This window comes from Abramis brama (assembly GCF_963993115.1).
Source record: "Abramis brama genome assembly, chromosome: 10".
Classification (NCBI taxonomy): domain Eukaryota; kingdom Metazoa; phylum Chordata; class Actinopteri; order Cypriniformes; family Leuciscidae; genus Abramis; species Abramis brama.
The window spans coordinates 19,844,779-19,862,469 of NC_139972.1; the positions used below are offsets into that span (position 1 = coordinate 19,844,779).

General features: G+C 36.4%; 1 protein-coding gene across 1 annotated transcript in view; it reads left to right on the forward strand.

The window, feature by feature from the left end:
- gosr1 (golgi SNAP receptor complex member 1) overlaps positions 1-16,301 on the forward strand; it is a 28,837-nt gene extending 12,536 nt beyond the window's left edge. Inside the window, exons 7-9 of the mRNA XM_084126719.1 lie at positions 10,152-10,181; positions 13,802-13,884; positions 15,192-16,301. Coding sequence (XP_083982845.1) covers positions 10,152-10,181; positions 13,802-13,884; positions 15,192-15,316 — 238 coding nt within the window. The 3' untranslated portion in view covers positions 15,317-16,301. The remainder of the gene's footprint in view (positions 1-10,151; positions 10,182-13,801; positions 13,885-15,191) is intronic.
- The last annotated feature ends 1,390 nt before the right edge of the window (positions 16,302-17,691 follow it).

A 17,691-nucleotide genomic window follows, 5' to 3' on the forward strand; every position in this document is an offset into this window, starting at 1 on the left:
GACTGGGTTTCTATTGATACAAAGCTTAATGCAAATTGGGGAAGTGTCCCTTTAACAGTCATCTTTTTCTTTCATAAAGAAAAGAGATTGGTATGTGCACAACCAGTTTTTATGTTCTATACAGTATGTAAATTTATGCAATTAGTGTGCATTAGAACATCTTACAGATGTAAAAAAAAAAAAAAATTATATATAACATATAGCGCTGCGCACATTTATTTCTCGGGAACACAGGGCAATCAGGGAGGCTTGATTTTCACTCACAGCTCTTTTGTGTGTGTAGTGTGTGTGTGGAGACAGAAGGACTCCGCAGTCATGCCTGTGTGAGTTTTTGGCCCATCTCCACTCATATCAGATGCAGCCAGCAGGTTAATGAGTCTTTGAAAGTCAAATTCAGAATTTAATTTGCACGTGTCTTTGCTAACTTTTTGACATGAAGTGACCATTTTTATTTTATATTAGAAATCAGTGCCATTTTTATTTTATATTAGTAATCACTATGTCCATTTGTAAGTTTTATACTATAATTAATACTATTAAAACAGTACATACTGTTAGAACAATTAATACTATTAAAATATGTGTAATAGGGCTGGACGTTTACTCAAACTTCACAATTCAATTCTATTTCGATTCACTAGTTTGCGATTAGATTTGATTCAGTATCGATTAACTGGGGCCTTTCAGGTACAGTATGGCACGTTTCCTCAGGGAACATTTCTCAACTAAAGCTGTAAACTATACAGGGAACCCCAGTTGGTACATTAATATAATATTAAAGTTTAAAATTAACTGATTTGTATAGGCAATTTTTTATTGTATAAAAAATACAATTATTCATTTAAATTACACATAAAGTGGAATAATAATAAAACTTTAATGACGTAAATATGTTTCTACTTTTAAATATAAACATTTTAATGGTGGTTGGCATGAAAACATGACGGATTTATTGAAACATACATTAAACATTTTCTAACTAATGAGTTGAATTTGTATTAAATTAGAGACATTGAATGGCTTTTCTGAGGAAAATGTGACGTTATGTGACCTATTTTTTTTTACAAGTGACCTATTTTTTCCAAGCTGTTTTATTTACATCTTTCCATGGTTGAAACACTGATTACATGAAACATACAGATTTCGGTAAGTCATCCTGTATCTTTCAACATAACAACTTCTGATCATCATTCATCTTTATTTCATGCTGTAACTAAAAGCTCCAGAGATGATAAAAAAAGAGATGATCCAGTCACGTGACGCTTGAACTGAGGCACTACAGCAATCTAACGCCACATTAAAGAGCGACAAAACAGTATTTATTGTTTGCATTTCGTAATTAAATAGACAGAATTCGAAAACTGAGGCTTTGTTTCATATCAGAATGTACACATATATATAAAAATATACACACACACATAGAAGTCATACATTCTATTATTTTCAAAGGGTTGTTTTGAGACTCAACAGCAGATTGGTTTACTGTTTAAAAAGTGGTTAACAAACATTTGGCACATGGTTACGTGTTCATTTGGATCCCTGACATTTCTAAGATAGACAGCTTAATAAAAGTTGGTAGGCCCGATACTGCGCTCTTGTACTTGTACACATTAAAATGCTCCAATACCAAAAACTGATACCACGCAGCATGTACAGTGTTTGTGTGCAGACAATCAAACACCGACTGGTAATGGAGATGTCAGAGAAGGATGTCTATGAAGGAAATGTATCTAGTTATTAGAATACTAAACAAATTAAATATTCATGCGGCACGCTTATAGCCTATAAGTGCGAGCTGATAAGCGAAACATGCAGAGTTCATTGAGCGTGCAGTACCACAGACGCACAAGCTTGTCGAGCACATCCCTTTTTACATGCATTGCTGGAAAGTCTGTAGTTCAGTCAGTTATCTCAATAGCGAGGAACATATTACAAAGTTACCTGCTCTTGATTGCTGATTGCTCACTCAAATCACTCAAAATGCCCGTATCGATGAGTATCATTGTGAAACATTTGAGTATGTCTTAAGTGAACATAAACAGTTGAGAAAGAAAACGCTGTGTAACAGTATATTGGACACGTGCAGCTCTTGAAGTGACAGCAGCATAATAAATCTACTGTTGTCTTTGTCCTTAATCTAATTACAAAAGACAGAAAATCACCCACTGCTTTTGACTGAATCTTGAACTTTTGTAAATTTAATAAGGATTAATCTATATTTAATTTATAAAGTGAAGACTATGCAGTGTTGTTTTACATGTGATTACTTTTCAATTTCTGAAGGCTACCTGAAAATAGTGATGTTTCACTGGTATTTAAAAATTTGAACCACTGCCCCAACCGGGCCACTAGAAAAAGTCCTTAGAATTGAGCCCAGCTGGAGCAGCTCTAAATATCAGCAAGTAGAAAGGATCAGTATTGGACTCATTCTGGAAAAAGTGGGATTGGTGCTTCCCTAGTACATGTTGTTAATAAATATCACTCAGTATGTGTAATAACACTGAAACAAGGACACCTTAAACTAAAGTGTAATCTAAAATACTTATAATATTCCTCTCTCTCTTTGTTTTGGCTTGTGTGCAAGCATTTACCCTCCTGTAGGGTTCATTGGTTGCTGATCCGTTCTCTGCTGACTTCTTAAGATTTTTAAATACAATTACATTATCCCTTCGAATCCCTTGATTCCATTTTGAAAGCTGTTATCATATTGTATGAAATTGTTATTGTACTTGAGGTGGGCACTTGGGATCTGAGCATTGTAGGGTTTCCAAGATGTCCATTTATTTATTGCATTGGAAATGCATTTGAGTTGTGCCCGTACAGCTACAGTCCATTAGCTCATCTAGAGAAGAGACTTTTTCTCTTTCACTCTCTCAACATGATGGCTCTTCCACCAAAAACAATAAAACAGATCCAAGTACAAATGATAAAAGTAGTTTAGCAAAGAGCAAAGGACCTTGAGTCTTAAGTATAAAACACTGTGTGAATTGATGCTGAGAACAAAGCACAGCAATAAGAAACTTGTGCCAAAAGCATTTGTAGTTCAATCATTGAGCACACAGCATTTACTTACTAGTTCTCTGTGGTGCTGGAAAACTCAAATGTCACGCTGAAATCATTGGATAGGTACAACCAAACCAGACATGGTAACACAAATTGTTTGGCAAAAATGTTACTGATTGATGTGCTCTCTCTTTTAGCTCATTATCTATCAAAGTAACCTCTCCACCTGTATTTCCATGAGTGAAGGATCCAGCAGATGGAGCTCACCAGCTTGGGGCTCAGACGTCTTTCTCACTCTCCTCTTGTCATCTCTGTGGAGCTGGGGTATAAATCTTTCCTTGCATAGGTCGGCCATAACAATGAGGCAGCTTTTCTGATGAGCCAGCAAGATTACTCTGTCTGCTAGTTTCAGGGAAAAAGAGAGAGGTTGGCTTCTTGACTGATTACTAGGACTCATTTAAGTACAGTTCCCAATTTTAAAGCCAATTTAAATGTCCAGTGCCTAGCTCCAGGTTTTAAGAGCAGGTCTTTAAAGGGCGGGACTTCCCACCTCTTTCCATGCCATAAAATGGATTCAGTGGCAGCAGCTGTCAGCTTCAAGTAAATGGGCCATGGGGTATCCGTTCTGGATCCAGGAGTTCATCACCCTACCGTCTGCCCTGTAATCACAAGCTGTGCATTCAATGGTAGTACACTACCAGTCAAAAGCTTGGACTCACGATCTTCAAAAGCCTTTGATCTATGCTTCTTAAATGCTTGAAGATATTTTGTAAATTTCCAACCGTAAATATATAAAACATTTATTTTTGTGAGTGATTGCAGCACAATCGCGAACATAAATGAACTACTTTAAAGGCGATTTTCTCAGTGTTTAGATTTTTTTGCACCCTCAGATTCCAGATTTTCATATAGTTGTATCTCGACCAAGTATTGTCCTATCCTAATAAACCATACATCAATGAGAAGCTTATTTATTCAGCTTTCAGACGATGTATAAATCTCAATTTCATAAAATTTACCCATGTGACTGGTTTTGTCGTCCAGGGTCACATATGATGATTTGGTGCTCAAAAGCATTTCTTATGATTATCAATGTTAAAAACATTTGTGCTGCTTGATATTTTTGTGAAAGCCATGATATATTTTTTTCAGGATTCTTTAATGAAGTTCAAAAAGTTCAAAAGAACAGCATTTATTATTATTATTATTATTATTATTATATACACTTGTTGTACATGAATTAAGTGCACTTGCTGAATAAAAGTATTAATTTCTTTCCAAACATTTTCTGACCCCAAACATTTAAACTGTAGTCGTTCTTTAAAATCATTTAATATCATTCTATATTTTACAATTGATGAATAATAGTAATAATAAATTGATTTTGATTAACAGTTTTTGGTCCCTGTAATTCACATATTTTACTTTATTTCTTTTAGTTTTGATTAATTTATTGTTGTTCTAAATTGTGGAAAAATAGACACAGATACAGAACAGAAGGAAATGTAAGTGGCATGTGTCATTTGAAAACTACAAAACTATCCAAAAAAAACATGATGCTATCTTTCATGTCCACAACACAAACAGTGCAGTTATGTGCCAAAACTTTTGGGTTGGAGTGGTTCGAGATAAAAAAATAAAAAAATTCAGATCAATAGTAATGTCTTGCTACCAATAAAGAATGAGTCACTGTGTCCAAACTTTTGACTGGTGTTGTAGCTGGAACAGGATGCATTACTAGATTGCTTCAGTGTGGGTGCCAGATGCAGTTCAATGAGAAACAAAATTATTGTTCTTAGCTATAAGTTAAAAGTTTAGCAGAAAACATTGAGGCTGAACGTGACAATATACTGGGAGAGGTAAAAGGGCAGTGAATGGTTTTAAATTAGCTTTATGCAAATTAATCTAGTAATGACTGCAAAAACAGATTTAGGCCCTGTGGTATTAAGATGTGTTGATCACAAGTGGACGCCGCTAAATACAGGTGTGAACGTGGTGTAAAACATTTGTTGTGGCTGTCAGAGCTGGAAAAAAAAGCTGATGCTCTCCGTATGTTTTTCCGTCGTCTCCGGACGCGTACATATGCAAATTGCGCAAGCTTATTTTGTCCATTAGATCCAAAGATCTGAAAAAGCCCATGCCCAAAGACCTGCCCATAGACCCTCCCCTCGAAGAAATCAGGACAGAAGTGGTTGGAAGTGAACGAGATGGATTAAAATACCAGGTGTAAACAAGAATGTGTCTCCCTCGTCTACTTGTGATACGATCGACCAAGACACATCTTTATACCAGGTGTTAACAGGGCCTTTTGGATAGTTTTCTCTACCAGTGGAGCTTTTGTGTCTCATACATTGCACCGGACCCTGACATCTTTCCTATCTGCTTCTGAGACTATAAAGAACTACAGTAAATCCTTCAGCTTGAGCTTGTCTCGGCCTATAAAAACACAGCGAGAATTGGACCTTGACACCCCTCCCCAGATACAGCAATGCGCATTTTATAGCACGAGCCCGGCGACAGAAGGGTAAAACCAACACAGTCATCCCATGAACTCTGTCAGCTATCCACGGCTCCATACATGAGTGTTTTTTGATAGAGACATCTTCCAGCCTCTGTATATAAATTAGTAGAGTTGAAGATTAATAACATGCTTTTAGTCAATCAGGGAATCAGTTTGAACTTAAATGGATAGTTCACAGGTTTGGAACAACTTGAGTGGAAGTACATGAAGACAGAATTTTCATTTTTTAACATATTTTACTATTATTTTTTAATAAATGTGTCGAGTTCACACATTTTGTCTTGACATGTTAATGGCCAAAATAAAAAGCTTTTACAATTATTGCGATATGCAAAATAATCTGTAATTTTTATATTTTGTTTTTCCTTATTTGTTAATATTATTTGTTATATTATTTCCTTATTAGTTAAACTATTTGTTCATTTTTTTTTGTAGATCCTAACTGTAGTTGGTGTTAAAGCTTAGGCTGTGTTATTTATGCACATTTCCAACACTAATTTAAATACATCAATATGATGCCTGAACCCATTAAGCAGCTCAGAAAAATGGCTTGCCCTGAAAGGCTGTGTGGTGTGCTGCATGTGTTTGCATATATTAATTTTGAATAGATTCAAAGATTAATTTACAATTACTTTTCATTTTAGGTTAAAGGTTAGCATTGTTCCAGGACAATTAGATGTCAGCTCAGGCAAAGCAGAACTGAAGTTAAAATATTTGTTGGTAACTAGGTTTGGGTATCGTTTGAATTTTGGCTATTCCGAATCTGCTTATCGATTCCCAGTTTTCAAACCTTTAGATATCAAACATATTTATTATTTTTGCAAAACACTCATACAAAATCAGCAGCCCTTTTAGAGCACTTACACAAGTAACTTTCACCGGTTTTAACAAAAATAGACCAATATAAATTTCAAACATTATTAAAGACAAGTAAACAGTCAGTAATAAAATAACAAATAAACAAATTAGCAATAGCACAAATAAATACAACTGAAATTTAAGGTACAGAAATTGAAATCAAATGTAAAATAACAGTGCATAGTTTTCTTTTTTTAAACAAAATATAGATTGATCCTTAAGTTATTCAGTCATGATCAGTGAGCGATTTTATTTTTATTTTTATTTTGTTGTTTGATTAACATTAATGACACAGGTTTATCAGGCTGCTATCACTTTAAGGCCTAATGCACGGATCCAATATACTGTTTCACACGTTTTCTTTCTCAACCGTTTACATTCACTTAAGTCATCATAACCAGGGCTTGAAATTAACTTTTTTACTTACCATCCACTGTAGCTAGTGGTTTTCCAAAGTTACTAGCCACTCAGTATTTTCACTGGCCACAATTTTGACATTGATACCATAGAGAAAACTGCCATATAGATTTTTTTGAATATCTCATAATTTGGCAGCATGTATATTAGGCTGCTGTCACTTTATTTTTAACGTAAACGAATTCAAGATGGCTTTATATGCGTGCTTTTTGGGTGTGAGGCAGTGAGCACCAAATCTGTGGTAATGAGTAAAATTATGCACAATATGCGCAATACCATGCATTTTATTGTAAACAGGTGCTTTTCCCAAGGATAGTCATATCTGATCAGATTTGTTCATATTTGAATTCATAATTTCACTATGGAGACAATGATTTAGTGACTTAGCTAATTTGTTTAGTTTTTTCTTCTTTTCTCTGAAGTATCAATCTTAATTGGCGAATAAAATGCTGAGTACATGGTTTGCAATGAGCACTTCTTGAAACACGAGCCTCAAGGGGGCTGTGCGGTATGGCGTGTGTGTGTGTGTGTGTGTCTGTAGGGGTTTGTTATTGGGCGCTGTGGAATAGGTCTACACACCAAGCCTTTTACACATCTCTTGTGTATTTCTCTGTTGAAAGGGGGGGGGATGCACTGTTGTGGGTAAATCTTCATTGCCAAACAACTCTGTTCAGTATATGATTTCTGAGCTAAATAGTAAAACATTTTAACTTTGTTTTTGGAATAGCACACACTACTGTTCAAAGTTTGGGCTCAGTAATATATATATATATTTTAAATAGCTAATATTTTTATTCAGCAAGGATTAAATTGAAAAGGCATTTATAGTGTTACAAGATTTCTATAAATGCTGTTCTTTTGAACTTTCTATTCATCAAAGATCCTTAAAAATGTATTACAATTTACATTAAAAAAAGTAAGTTGCACTATAACATTAAGAATTAAGCTTAAAATATTAAGCAGTTTTCAACATTGATAAAAATAAGAACTGTTTCTTGAGCACCAAATCAGCATATTAAAATGATTTCTGAAGGATCATGTGACACAGGGATATATTACATTTGAACATATAATAAAATAGAAAACAGTTTTTTTCAATAAAAAAGAAAACAGTTTTTACACTTTTTAGTTTGAAATCGCGATGTACAGTTTGCATATTTAGAAACGCATGTATTCTCCTGTGTTAGTGTAGGTTAATAAATGATTCATTGCAAATCTGATGAAATGATTAGATAGAGTTTGAGACATGCCCCATGCATGTAAATGATAACATTTTGTGTGGAGCAGCATTTACTGTGAACGGAGCTGCTCTAAGACACATGCAACTTACACGCATGTAAATAAAGCGCATATACAGTATATTGAACACGCAGGGCATATATTTATAGAATTGAATAGCAGCTTTTGTGAATTCACAAAAGCCCTTTGCTATAGTATGTTTTTTAAATTGTTTTAATGCATAGTGCAGTCTTAGAAAACGGTCTAATAATGTGGTTCATTGTTTCTCGTCGGTGGAATGTGCCACTTCCGGTATTTTGCTGGTTACTCGACACGGGTCAATTACAATCGAGGATATATTTAAATCGAGTGCTCGAAATAAATCGAGGAATCGTGACAGCCCTACTAAATATTAAAATATCTTACCGACCACAAACTTTTGAATGGTAGTAGTATAGCCTACATCTTCTAAACTTTCAGTTTTTAGACAATTGGAATTTCATGTGCATAATAAAATACTTCCCAGAGTCCAGATGTGTGTGCCAGCAAACCAGGTCTAGATGTGCTCTGCTGAAAGCTTTACAGAACTAAATTGTATCACTGTAATTTTCAGACTGGCAGTCATGTGTAATACTAGCTAATGTAATTGAACTAATAGCCCTGCTGTTGAGTTCAGAATGGATGAGGCTTAATGGGGAGACAAGACTACATGTGCTAGAAGTTTTTGTTGAGAACTTCAGACTCTGCATTGTCCTCTCACTAACTTTAATCTTCAGTTTCAACTGATTTATTTCCTTTAAATTTAATTTTCTTTTTTAGGCAACCAAGTGGATAAATGTCTGATGCAGATGATGAAGATGAATGAGTCTGAAGGAGGCCTTATTAATTATTTATCAGGATGAAATGCAGATCATGAATAAAGGAATCTGTTTGGTCAAATCCCACAGGATGCTTAATATTTGCCCTGCTAATTGCAATCTAAACTGTGCAAAATCAGCATCATTAGCACCCACTGGGACAATTCATACTCATTAGTGTTTTCGGGAACTCACATACTTTATCTTTGCCGATGCAGGTTTGGCTTTTTGTCCAAAGGCTTCATTCATAAGAATTCATAAGCTCTTAAGTCGACAGCCGTTTGACAGAGTGGAGCTTCTCACATCAGTTTTGCTGCACCTTCAAAGCATTTTACAAGATACCAAGATACATGTTCCATGTGTCTGTGAAGACCGAGCCCTGTTTTGCAGTGGTGGGGCTGAACAGCATATGGGCCATTAGACTCTATTCTCCTAGCTGCTGTTTGTGTTTGCCAGATTTCTCAAACCATACAGACAGAGAGAGGGAGTTTACAGGCTTCAAAGCAAGAATTTGCAATCTCATTTTTGCTCGTGTAATCAAAATTGGAGCTCTCTGTCACACCGAAAATCATTTGTCTTGGAATTGAGGACTTACTTTCCCCTGAGGTCTCGCTGGCCCTCAGACTTTGTCATCTAAATTGACGGAGGATGTGATTTTGAGCAAGCATAGAATTTCATCCCCACCCTGCAGGCATGCAGCTCCTTTTCTGGGAGAAAAATGGCTGTGGTGGGGGTATGAGACATTCCAGTATAGATAGTAATGCAAGATTGAAGAATTGTTCCTGAAAGATAATTTCATTCACACACGACATACTTTTCTTTTTCAGCAGTAACTGCATTGACAATAATTATTTTGGTGCTATGGTGTGAATTTCTAAAGCAGAATTGCAGCTAGTTTTGTATATGCTGTATTTATTACATGGAAAAAGTTTGTGGTGATTTATTATTAACTGGTTTAGCTATTTTAACTATGCCCATAAAAACAAATTAGTAAAATTCTAAACATGGCCATGGTTTAGAAAATAAATTTTCAAAGACATATAGATGTGGTCTTTAAGGGTCCTCATATTTTTAGCCTTGTATTGTTTGTATGTAGACAATTGACAATACTGATTGTAGTTTTTTAATGTAATGCTTGTTAAATCCTTCATCATCGTATTTGTTAAAGAAAAAGATTCTTTCACCCTGACTCTCAAAGATGAACGAGGGCTCCAGTAATTCACCTAATTATCATTGTCTAAATGTCTTTTTTCCCCTTTCTTTTTGTCTCCTTGCAGCTCAGATCGACTTATTGATGACACAATAAGGTAAGTCTAACTTTATAAAAACAATTCAGACACTTCTTCAGTTTCCATTTTTATTTGTTTTACTAAAATATGTGGTCTCTTCTGAAAGAATAGCCTGCCAAGGGTCATTACCTCGAGGAAGATCTCATTCGATGAAGGGATACAAACTACTGACCCATTTGCTTTTGCATTGAGTTGATACCACTAGATCATTTAGTTTTAGATTTTCATCTAATATTTCTATTTTATTTCATTTCAGCTTTATTTCAGTTATCAAAAAACATTTTTGAGCACTTCTTGCGTTGTTTTTGCCTCTTCATGATGACTCGCTTAATTTAGTCCTAATTTGTAAGTCGCTTTGGATAAAAGCGTCTGCTAAATGACTAAATGTAAATGTCAATTTTAATAGTTTTAGTTAATAAAAATACCCCTGGGCCAAAACAACACTGGACCCCATTGACTTCCATTATTTGGACAAAAAACACGGAGATATTTTCAGAATATCTTCTTTTGTGTCCTGCAAAAGAAAGCCAGTCATACAGGTTTGGAACAATATGAGAGTGGGTAATTGATGACAGAATCATTTTTAGGCCAACTATCCTTTTAAGGGAAACTAACAGAAACTCTCCCAGCTGTGCCACGTTCTTCAGGTGCGTTAGTTGTTAATATTGTGCTATTGGGCACTACTGTCTTTCCCTCACTGCAGATCTGTGCTGGGCATGAGAGTAAGCCTACACTTTAACTGCGCATCTTTGGGAACTCCACAGCTGGCAGCCGGCACTGGTGCTTAAGTCGGCTCTTGGTCCATGCAGCTCTTTTTATCCCCACCCCAGTCTTGTTCAAGCAAAAAAATTATGCTATATCAGCTGCTTTTAATCATTATCTTCCCTATGTAGCACCCACAGCCTGGAGCCACCAAGATGAGAGCTCATTGTTTAATGTTTCATCATAGCTCTGATCTCTGAAGAGCGTGGGTGCTCATGTTTCTCTTTTAATGATTTAAAACAAGGCAAATCAAGAATTAAACTATCACAAGCAAGATTTTATGAGATACACCCTTGCAGGTAACATATTTAAACAAATGCACAATTTAGAATACACACATACAGATATGAAGATTCGGAGATGGATTAAGCTCATGTGTTCATCTCATGGTCATGCTCAGGAATGTAGGTTGAGAACAGAACTGTCAGATGGTAAAGGGCCTGTCTAGAGGTGTCACAGCAAATCTCTGGCTATAACAAAATAACTGCTTGTTCGTGACTGAGGGCACCTGGGAGTACAAAACACCAGAGACCTTGTGGCCTTCAGGGTCTTGTTAAATGTGCTCAATGACTTGCTTGTGTGAGTGGGGTTTGGCTACTGGCAACTAATCATCACTGAGTGGCACGCTGCTTAAAAATGATGGTGTCGACCTAATTTTACAAATACATTCTAGATGACACCTGTTTTATGTGGGTATGATAGATAAGATCTCTTGTTCATTATGATCAAGGTGTAGGGTCTGCTTGAGCGCTTGTGGTGGACTATATTTGATGGTTTTTGTTCTGCAGAGTAGGGCAGACAGGAGTTTAATGGATGCCTGGCTTTAGTTTGCATTCACAAATCTGCTGAGCTGGAGGCGGAGTGAGCTGTATTGTCACATAGCAATTTAATCTTCCCCACTTGGAACAATAAAGTAAGACTCAGCTGAAGAAAACGAAGTAGTGGGACTGGACCTGTCCAACAGTCTTATTATAGCATGCAACAGTGCATAGTTAAATGAGCATTAGATGAGTGGTTCTCAAACTTCTTGACTTCAAGCCCAATCCCCCCCACCCACCATTGTCCACAACAATATTCGAAGGCCCATGACTTTCCAGTTGTTTTTAATGTACTGAATAAGGATTACTTTGTACTTTTCAAGCTTTGAGGATGTTCACACAGCTTTTTTACTTTATAGCAAACAAACAAATCACAGATATGACATGAACTTTGCATTTGGGCTTCATGAAACATACCTCAAACAAATTCACTTAATTTTTTTTATTAATGGCATGTCTTTTTCCAGATCAAGTAGAGAAAAAAAATTAAGGAATCACTCAATGTTGAGGGAAAAATGATTGAATCATCAACAACAAAAAGACATAATTAGTACTTTGTTGCTCCTCCTCTGGCTTTTATGATAGCCTGAATTTTTTTGAGGCATGGACTTCCCTAATAAAAAATAATATTCCCCATCAAGCTGGTTCCAACTTTCTCGAATAGTGGTTGACATATCAGCTTTGACATATCAGCTTTCTTTTAAACAAAGATGCAGATATGTGGCAAGATGCATTATCATCCTGAAAAATGACTTCACCACCAAACCTCTTCTATCGATGGAATGAAAAAAGTGTCCAAAATTTCATTGTATACCCTGTGCATTGACTGTTGACATGAACTTTCATCTCCCCTGGTCCTTTACCTGGCATGCAACCCCATATCATAAATGAGTTGGGAAATGTAATTGTTTTCTTCAGGCAGTCATCTTAATATGTTTCATTAGAACGGCACCAGACAAAAGTTCCAGCATCACTGAATATCACTTTAATTTAATCATCCACACTCCATGGTTGCTTTTCTTTAGCCCACTGTAACATTGGTTTCTTCTGTTGAAGTGTTAGTGCTGGTTTTCATTTTGCTTTTCTATGTAAATGCCATTTCATTCAGTCACAAACATTCACTCCTGTTTCCACCTATTTGTTTTTTATTTGTTTTGTTGGGCATTTTCTATTTTCAAGGCATATTGCTTTGAGGTTTTTTTTATTTTTATTATCCTGATGCTATGACGTCTTCCTTGGTCTGCTCATATGTTTTCCTTTTATAACCTTCCCACTAAGTTTCTATTTGCACCAAATTTTAGTCACAGCTGACTGGGAACATTTTTAGACTTCGTCTTTGTATTTGTTTTAGAAATGGAAATTAAAAGATGATTTCACACTTTTTTTCTTCTACTTTAACTGGAAAAAGACATGCCATTAATAAAAATAAAAGTAATAACATAAGTGTGAGTAAATGATGGCAGGAAATGCCTTTAAGCTAGGACAAATGATGGCTGTTGCAGGAAAACCTCTGATCTGTCCAAAATATGAGGTGTTCACTTTTTGCAGTGTCAAGGGAAATGGATATGTAATGGTTGGTCACTTTTCTGCATACTTTTGGTTTCTAGCTGTGTGTGGCTAATGTCTCTGGAGCTTTAGATTAATGCAGCTCCTGCCTTCCTGTCTGAAATCAAACCTAGTGAAAGAGACGTTTGCTGTCTTTTAGGGACTTTCTCCTGTGTCTGCAGTCCTAACAGCTGCTGCGCCCTTGACTCACTGATCAAGTGAAGTCATCTTTATTTATATAGCGCTTTTTACCATACATATTGTTTCAAAGCAGCTTTACAGTGATAACAGGAAAATAATGCAACAAAGTTTGTTTTGGCTGTACAGCAGCTCTAGAAGAAAATAGTCGTCCAGCGACAAGTTAATTGTTGACTCATTTCCATTTGTAAAAATAATTAGTTACTAATTTAATCACAGCAATTTTGACCACTTTAATTGCATATGTGCTGTGATGACCCAACCCCATATCATTATGCAATAAAACGCACTCTTTTTTTTATTTTTTGTCCACAGCATTGCCATGGCAACCAAGGAGAACATGACCTCCCAGAGAGGGTGGTTGAAGTCTATACAGAGCCGTGTCAACACCCTGGCCAGTATCCTTGATTTCAAAAAAAGAGTATACGTATTCAGTAGAATAAGATAATACATATTGTATTGCTTTGTGAGTGCTTGTATATGTGTATATGTTTATATGTGTATGTGTATGCATGCATGTATGTATTAGGGATGCACCAATATATCGGCCAATAATCAGTATCTGCCGATAAAAGCACTATCAGCCACTAAAAGCACTGTTATTTTCACTATCGGCCAAATGTTTAAAAACAGTCGATGATCAGGGCCCATTATATCCTGTCAATCAAAACGGGGTGGAAAAATGTTTCAGACTGCAACTCGTATTGTGTGAAGAAAATTTATTTTGTTGAATTTAGAGCTGTAAAAGTTAATGTGACTAATGCATTAATAGTTAAAAGAAATTACAATGTTAAAGCAAACTTTATATTGAACCTTTGAAAACCCTGTAGTTCAAGCCAGGGTTGCCATTTTCCCTACACCAAACCTTATTTGTATTCCGCCTCCCGTCTACTTATTGCAAAGAGCTTTGTGCTTTATTACTTGTGATAAGAAAAAAGTCTCAGCTTTTAAAATTCTGTCCATTTTATCGCTGTAGCACCTCGGAGCGGCGCGGAGTGCACGTCTTTTCTTACACTTTAATAGTTATAGCATGAAAAAACATGCATGGACATTAAAAGGTATATTAAAAAATACAGTACAACTTACCAAAATGTATCATCTTATGCAATCTCTCAATCAACCGCAGAAAGACGTCAATAAAACAATGTCACTTGTTTATCCAATGTTTATCCAATGTTCAGTTAGTTTGCCGTAAAAAACACTAGAGATGAGCTTATTTACTAAATTATATATATGTTTGAATAAATTTGTCATGAAGTGTTTAGAAAACAACCTTATGTGCTGAAACTGAGTTGTATACAAACATTTTAGTTTTTGAGTGTAATTATATTTTTTCACAAACCAACAATTTATTTATTTTTTTGTTCGATTTTGGTTAGTGTTTTATTTTAGATAAAATAGGACATCATTTTAATATTGACTTTTTTATTTTTTAATTATCGGCTTATCGGTATCGTTAATCAGAATTGCATTATCTGTGCATCCCTAGTATGCAGGACCTATACAGTAGGTTTCCTATAAAAGTAGATTTCTACAAAATTTCATTTGAAGAGCTCACCTCTACCTACATAGGTCACATTTATACAGGACAAGGCCATGTTATCTTACAAAAATGTGAAAAATTGCAACTTAAAAATACTTGTCAGTTTTTGAGGAAAGGCGATCTACTGTATCCCTGTATTTTCTTAACCTACCCCTACTTTAGATCGTTTCCCTGCCATCAACAACCTAATACAGCGGATCAACTTGAGGAAGAGGCGGGACTCATTAATTCTGGGAGGAGTCATTGGCATCTGCACCATCCTTCTGCTGCTATATGCATTTCACTGACAAACAGGGGAGCTAACCGACTACTTTTAGGGGGTGTTCTGCAAAGAGGTGGCAAAGCCTTGAGAAAGGGCTCAATGAGAGGTGGACTATTGGGGCCTACAAAGCTGAAGCCCACCTGGCCTAGTCTGGAAACAGGATTGATTGTGGCCAGCATGGACGTTATTTGTAATTAGCATCAGAAGGGTTTTAGCTCTAAGAGCCTTTTTTTTGTTTCTGTACTACAAACAATGCGCTGTTCAGATGTGAACTGGGACTGGAGACCAAATTACTAACAGGAATAGATTTCAAAGAGCATATAATAACACATTGGCTTTGAGAAAAGAGCGATTCTGTGAAGCATCAACATGGAGTTGTGGTGTTCCTGTATATTATTAATCGGAAGAGGGTTTTAATTTGATGATCCTTTTAGTAAGAGGGTTTCTCATCATGCTGTGTACTTTGTGAATTAATAAATTATTCATATACAAAATATTAAAAATGTGTGTGAAACATTAGAGGTCCGTACTCTAAAGCTTCTATTTTTTAGATATTTCTAAACTCTTAACAATGACATATTCCTCTGCACGGAGTGTTGGAAAATAAAGAGTCCAACAATAAAATAGTTGCATTGCAGCTCATATGATGTCTAACCCTTCTCTTTCAAGGTGCTAATTCTTTATGACTTTACTGGTGTGTTTCAAAGTTTAGATCAGGTTCCAGTTAGGAATACCTGGATAAACCAACAAGCCTGCAATGGAACTGGAGCCTGAGAGACAGAATCAGACCAGAACTTTAATGTGATGAATATACAAGCTATAAAGCATCGATCCCTGGAAAATGAAAAAATAGCTCAGTGATTGCATGTAGAGGTAAGACCAGCACACTATGCAGCATGGTTGTAGAAAAAAGAAAAAAGGATTGTGAGTCTTATCATACGCCTGTTTCTCCCTCCCTCTTATGTTGGCAAATGATGTCCCATCCATAAAAGTGAGCTTTTTCTGCTGAGCATCTCTTCTGTACTGATCCTTTTTTGATGTGTCTGCCACATTTGGAGCAGTCAGACTGGCTATAGTTCTTGTTAGACTGATGGAATCTGTTTGCCTGAGGTTTTTCCATTGGCGCATAGAGAGAGTGTTTACACAAACTCGAAACAATCACTCAATGGAGACATTGGCTTCCCCAAAACAATAAACTAAAATGAGCTCTTTGAAACTAAGAAATCTTTCCTCCTTTTTCCTATATTCTCTATGGGTCCATTATCTAAAGGCCACATCAGTCTCCTACTGTTCCAGTCCATACATTGACCAAGTGTCCTGAAATACAGTACAAATGTTGAGGGTCTTTTACAGATGAAATGGGCCTCGTTGACCAAAGGATGATCACAAAACACCACAGTATGGGTTTCTCACCATATTTTCTGATAGTTAAATTGTAGATGAGAAGATGTTTTAAAGTCACAAATGAGGTATGTTGTTGTTTTCTCTGCCTAAATGTGTCTGTAGTAGAGGTACTGCAGCAGTCATTTGGAAGGTAGTTGGCCACCAACAGAACTCCACAGGAAGCTGTCATCACCCTCCTCACCTCCCCTGCTGACTGAAGCGTGTTCTCTTTACACCAGCCCAGAGAATAAATGAATAAATCTTTGTCTTTTCCACATTGTTTTATTTTGCTCTACATGTTGCCTTATTTTGTTCTTTCCTAGTGACTTCTAACTGATCTGAGGTGAGAACGGAGACATGACACACATTACCTACTCTACTATTCATGAATTTTGAGGTATGGCAGCACTTGAGAATTTTAGTCTTTATTCCTTGGCTCTGTTAAGGTTAAAGTAGACTGTTCTCTGAACTTAACGCTATAAAATGAAGCCCTCTCTGCTCGATTTTTAATCAATATCTGCAGCTGTGTAGTAATTCGTGAGTTGAGTGTGAATAGGACGAGGGGGGGTCATATAATACTTGGTTTCCTGGGCTGCTTTCCAAGAAGTTACAGATGCTGAATAGTCAGTGTGAGTCTGAAACTGGAGAATTGCAGAGATCACAATCTTGCTCTGTCACCGTCGTGCCCTTGAGCGAGACACGTAACCTGAAGTTACTCCTGAGTGACTGTAGTGAAAATCAGCTTACATCAGGGGTGTCCAATCCTGCTCCTGGAGGGCCAATGTCCTGCAGAGTTTAGCTACAGAGTCCAACCTGCCCAAAACACACTTGCCTGGAAGTATCTTGGGTGCGTCTTAATCAGCTCTCTATAGTTTCTGAGGTTGTGAATCAGTATAATGTGTACACGAATTCGGTCATTAGTATGGACCCTTGCTCGCTGCACATTGGGACACTGATGGCTCTATTTCCAGCGACATGGCAACGTCCTCATTGTACAACATCACTACTGGTATTTAT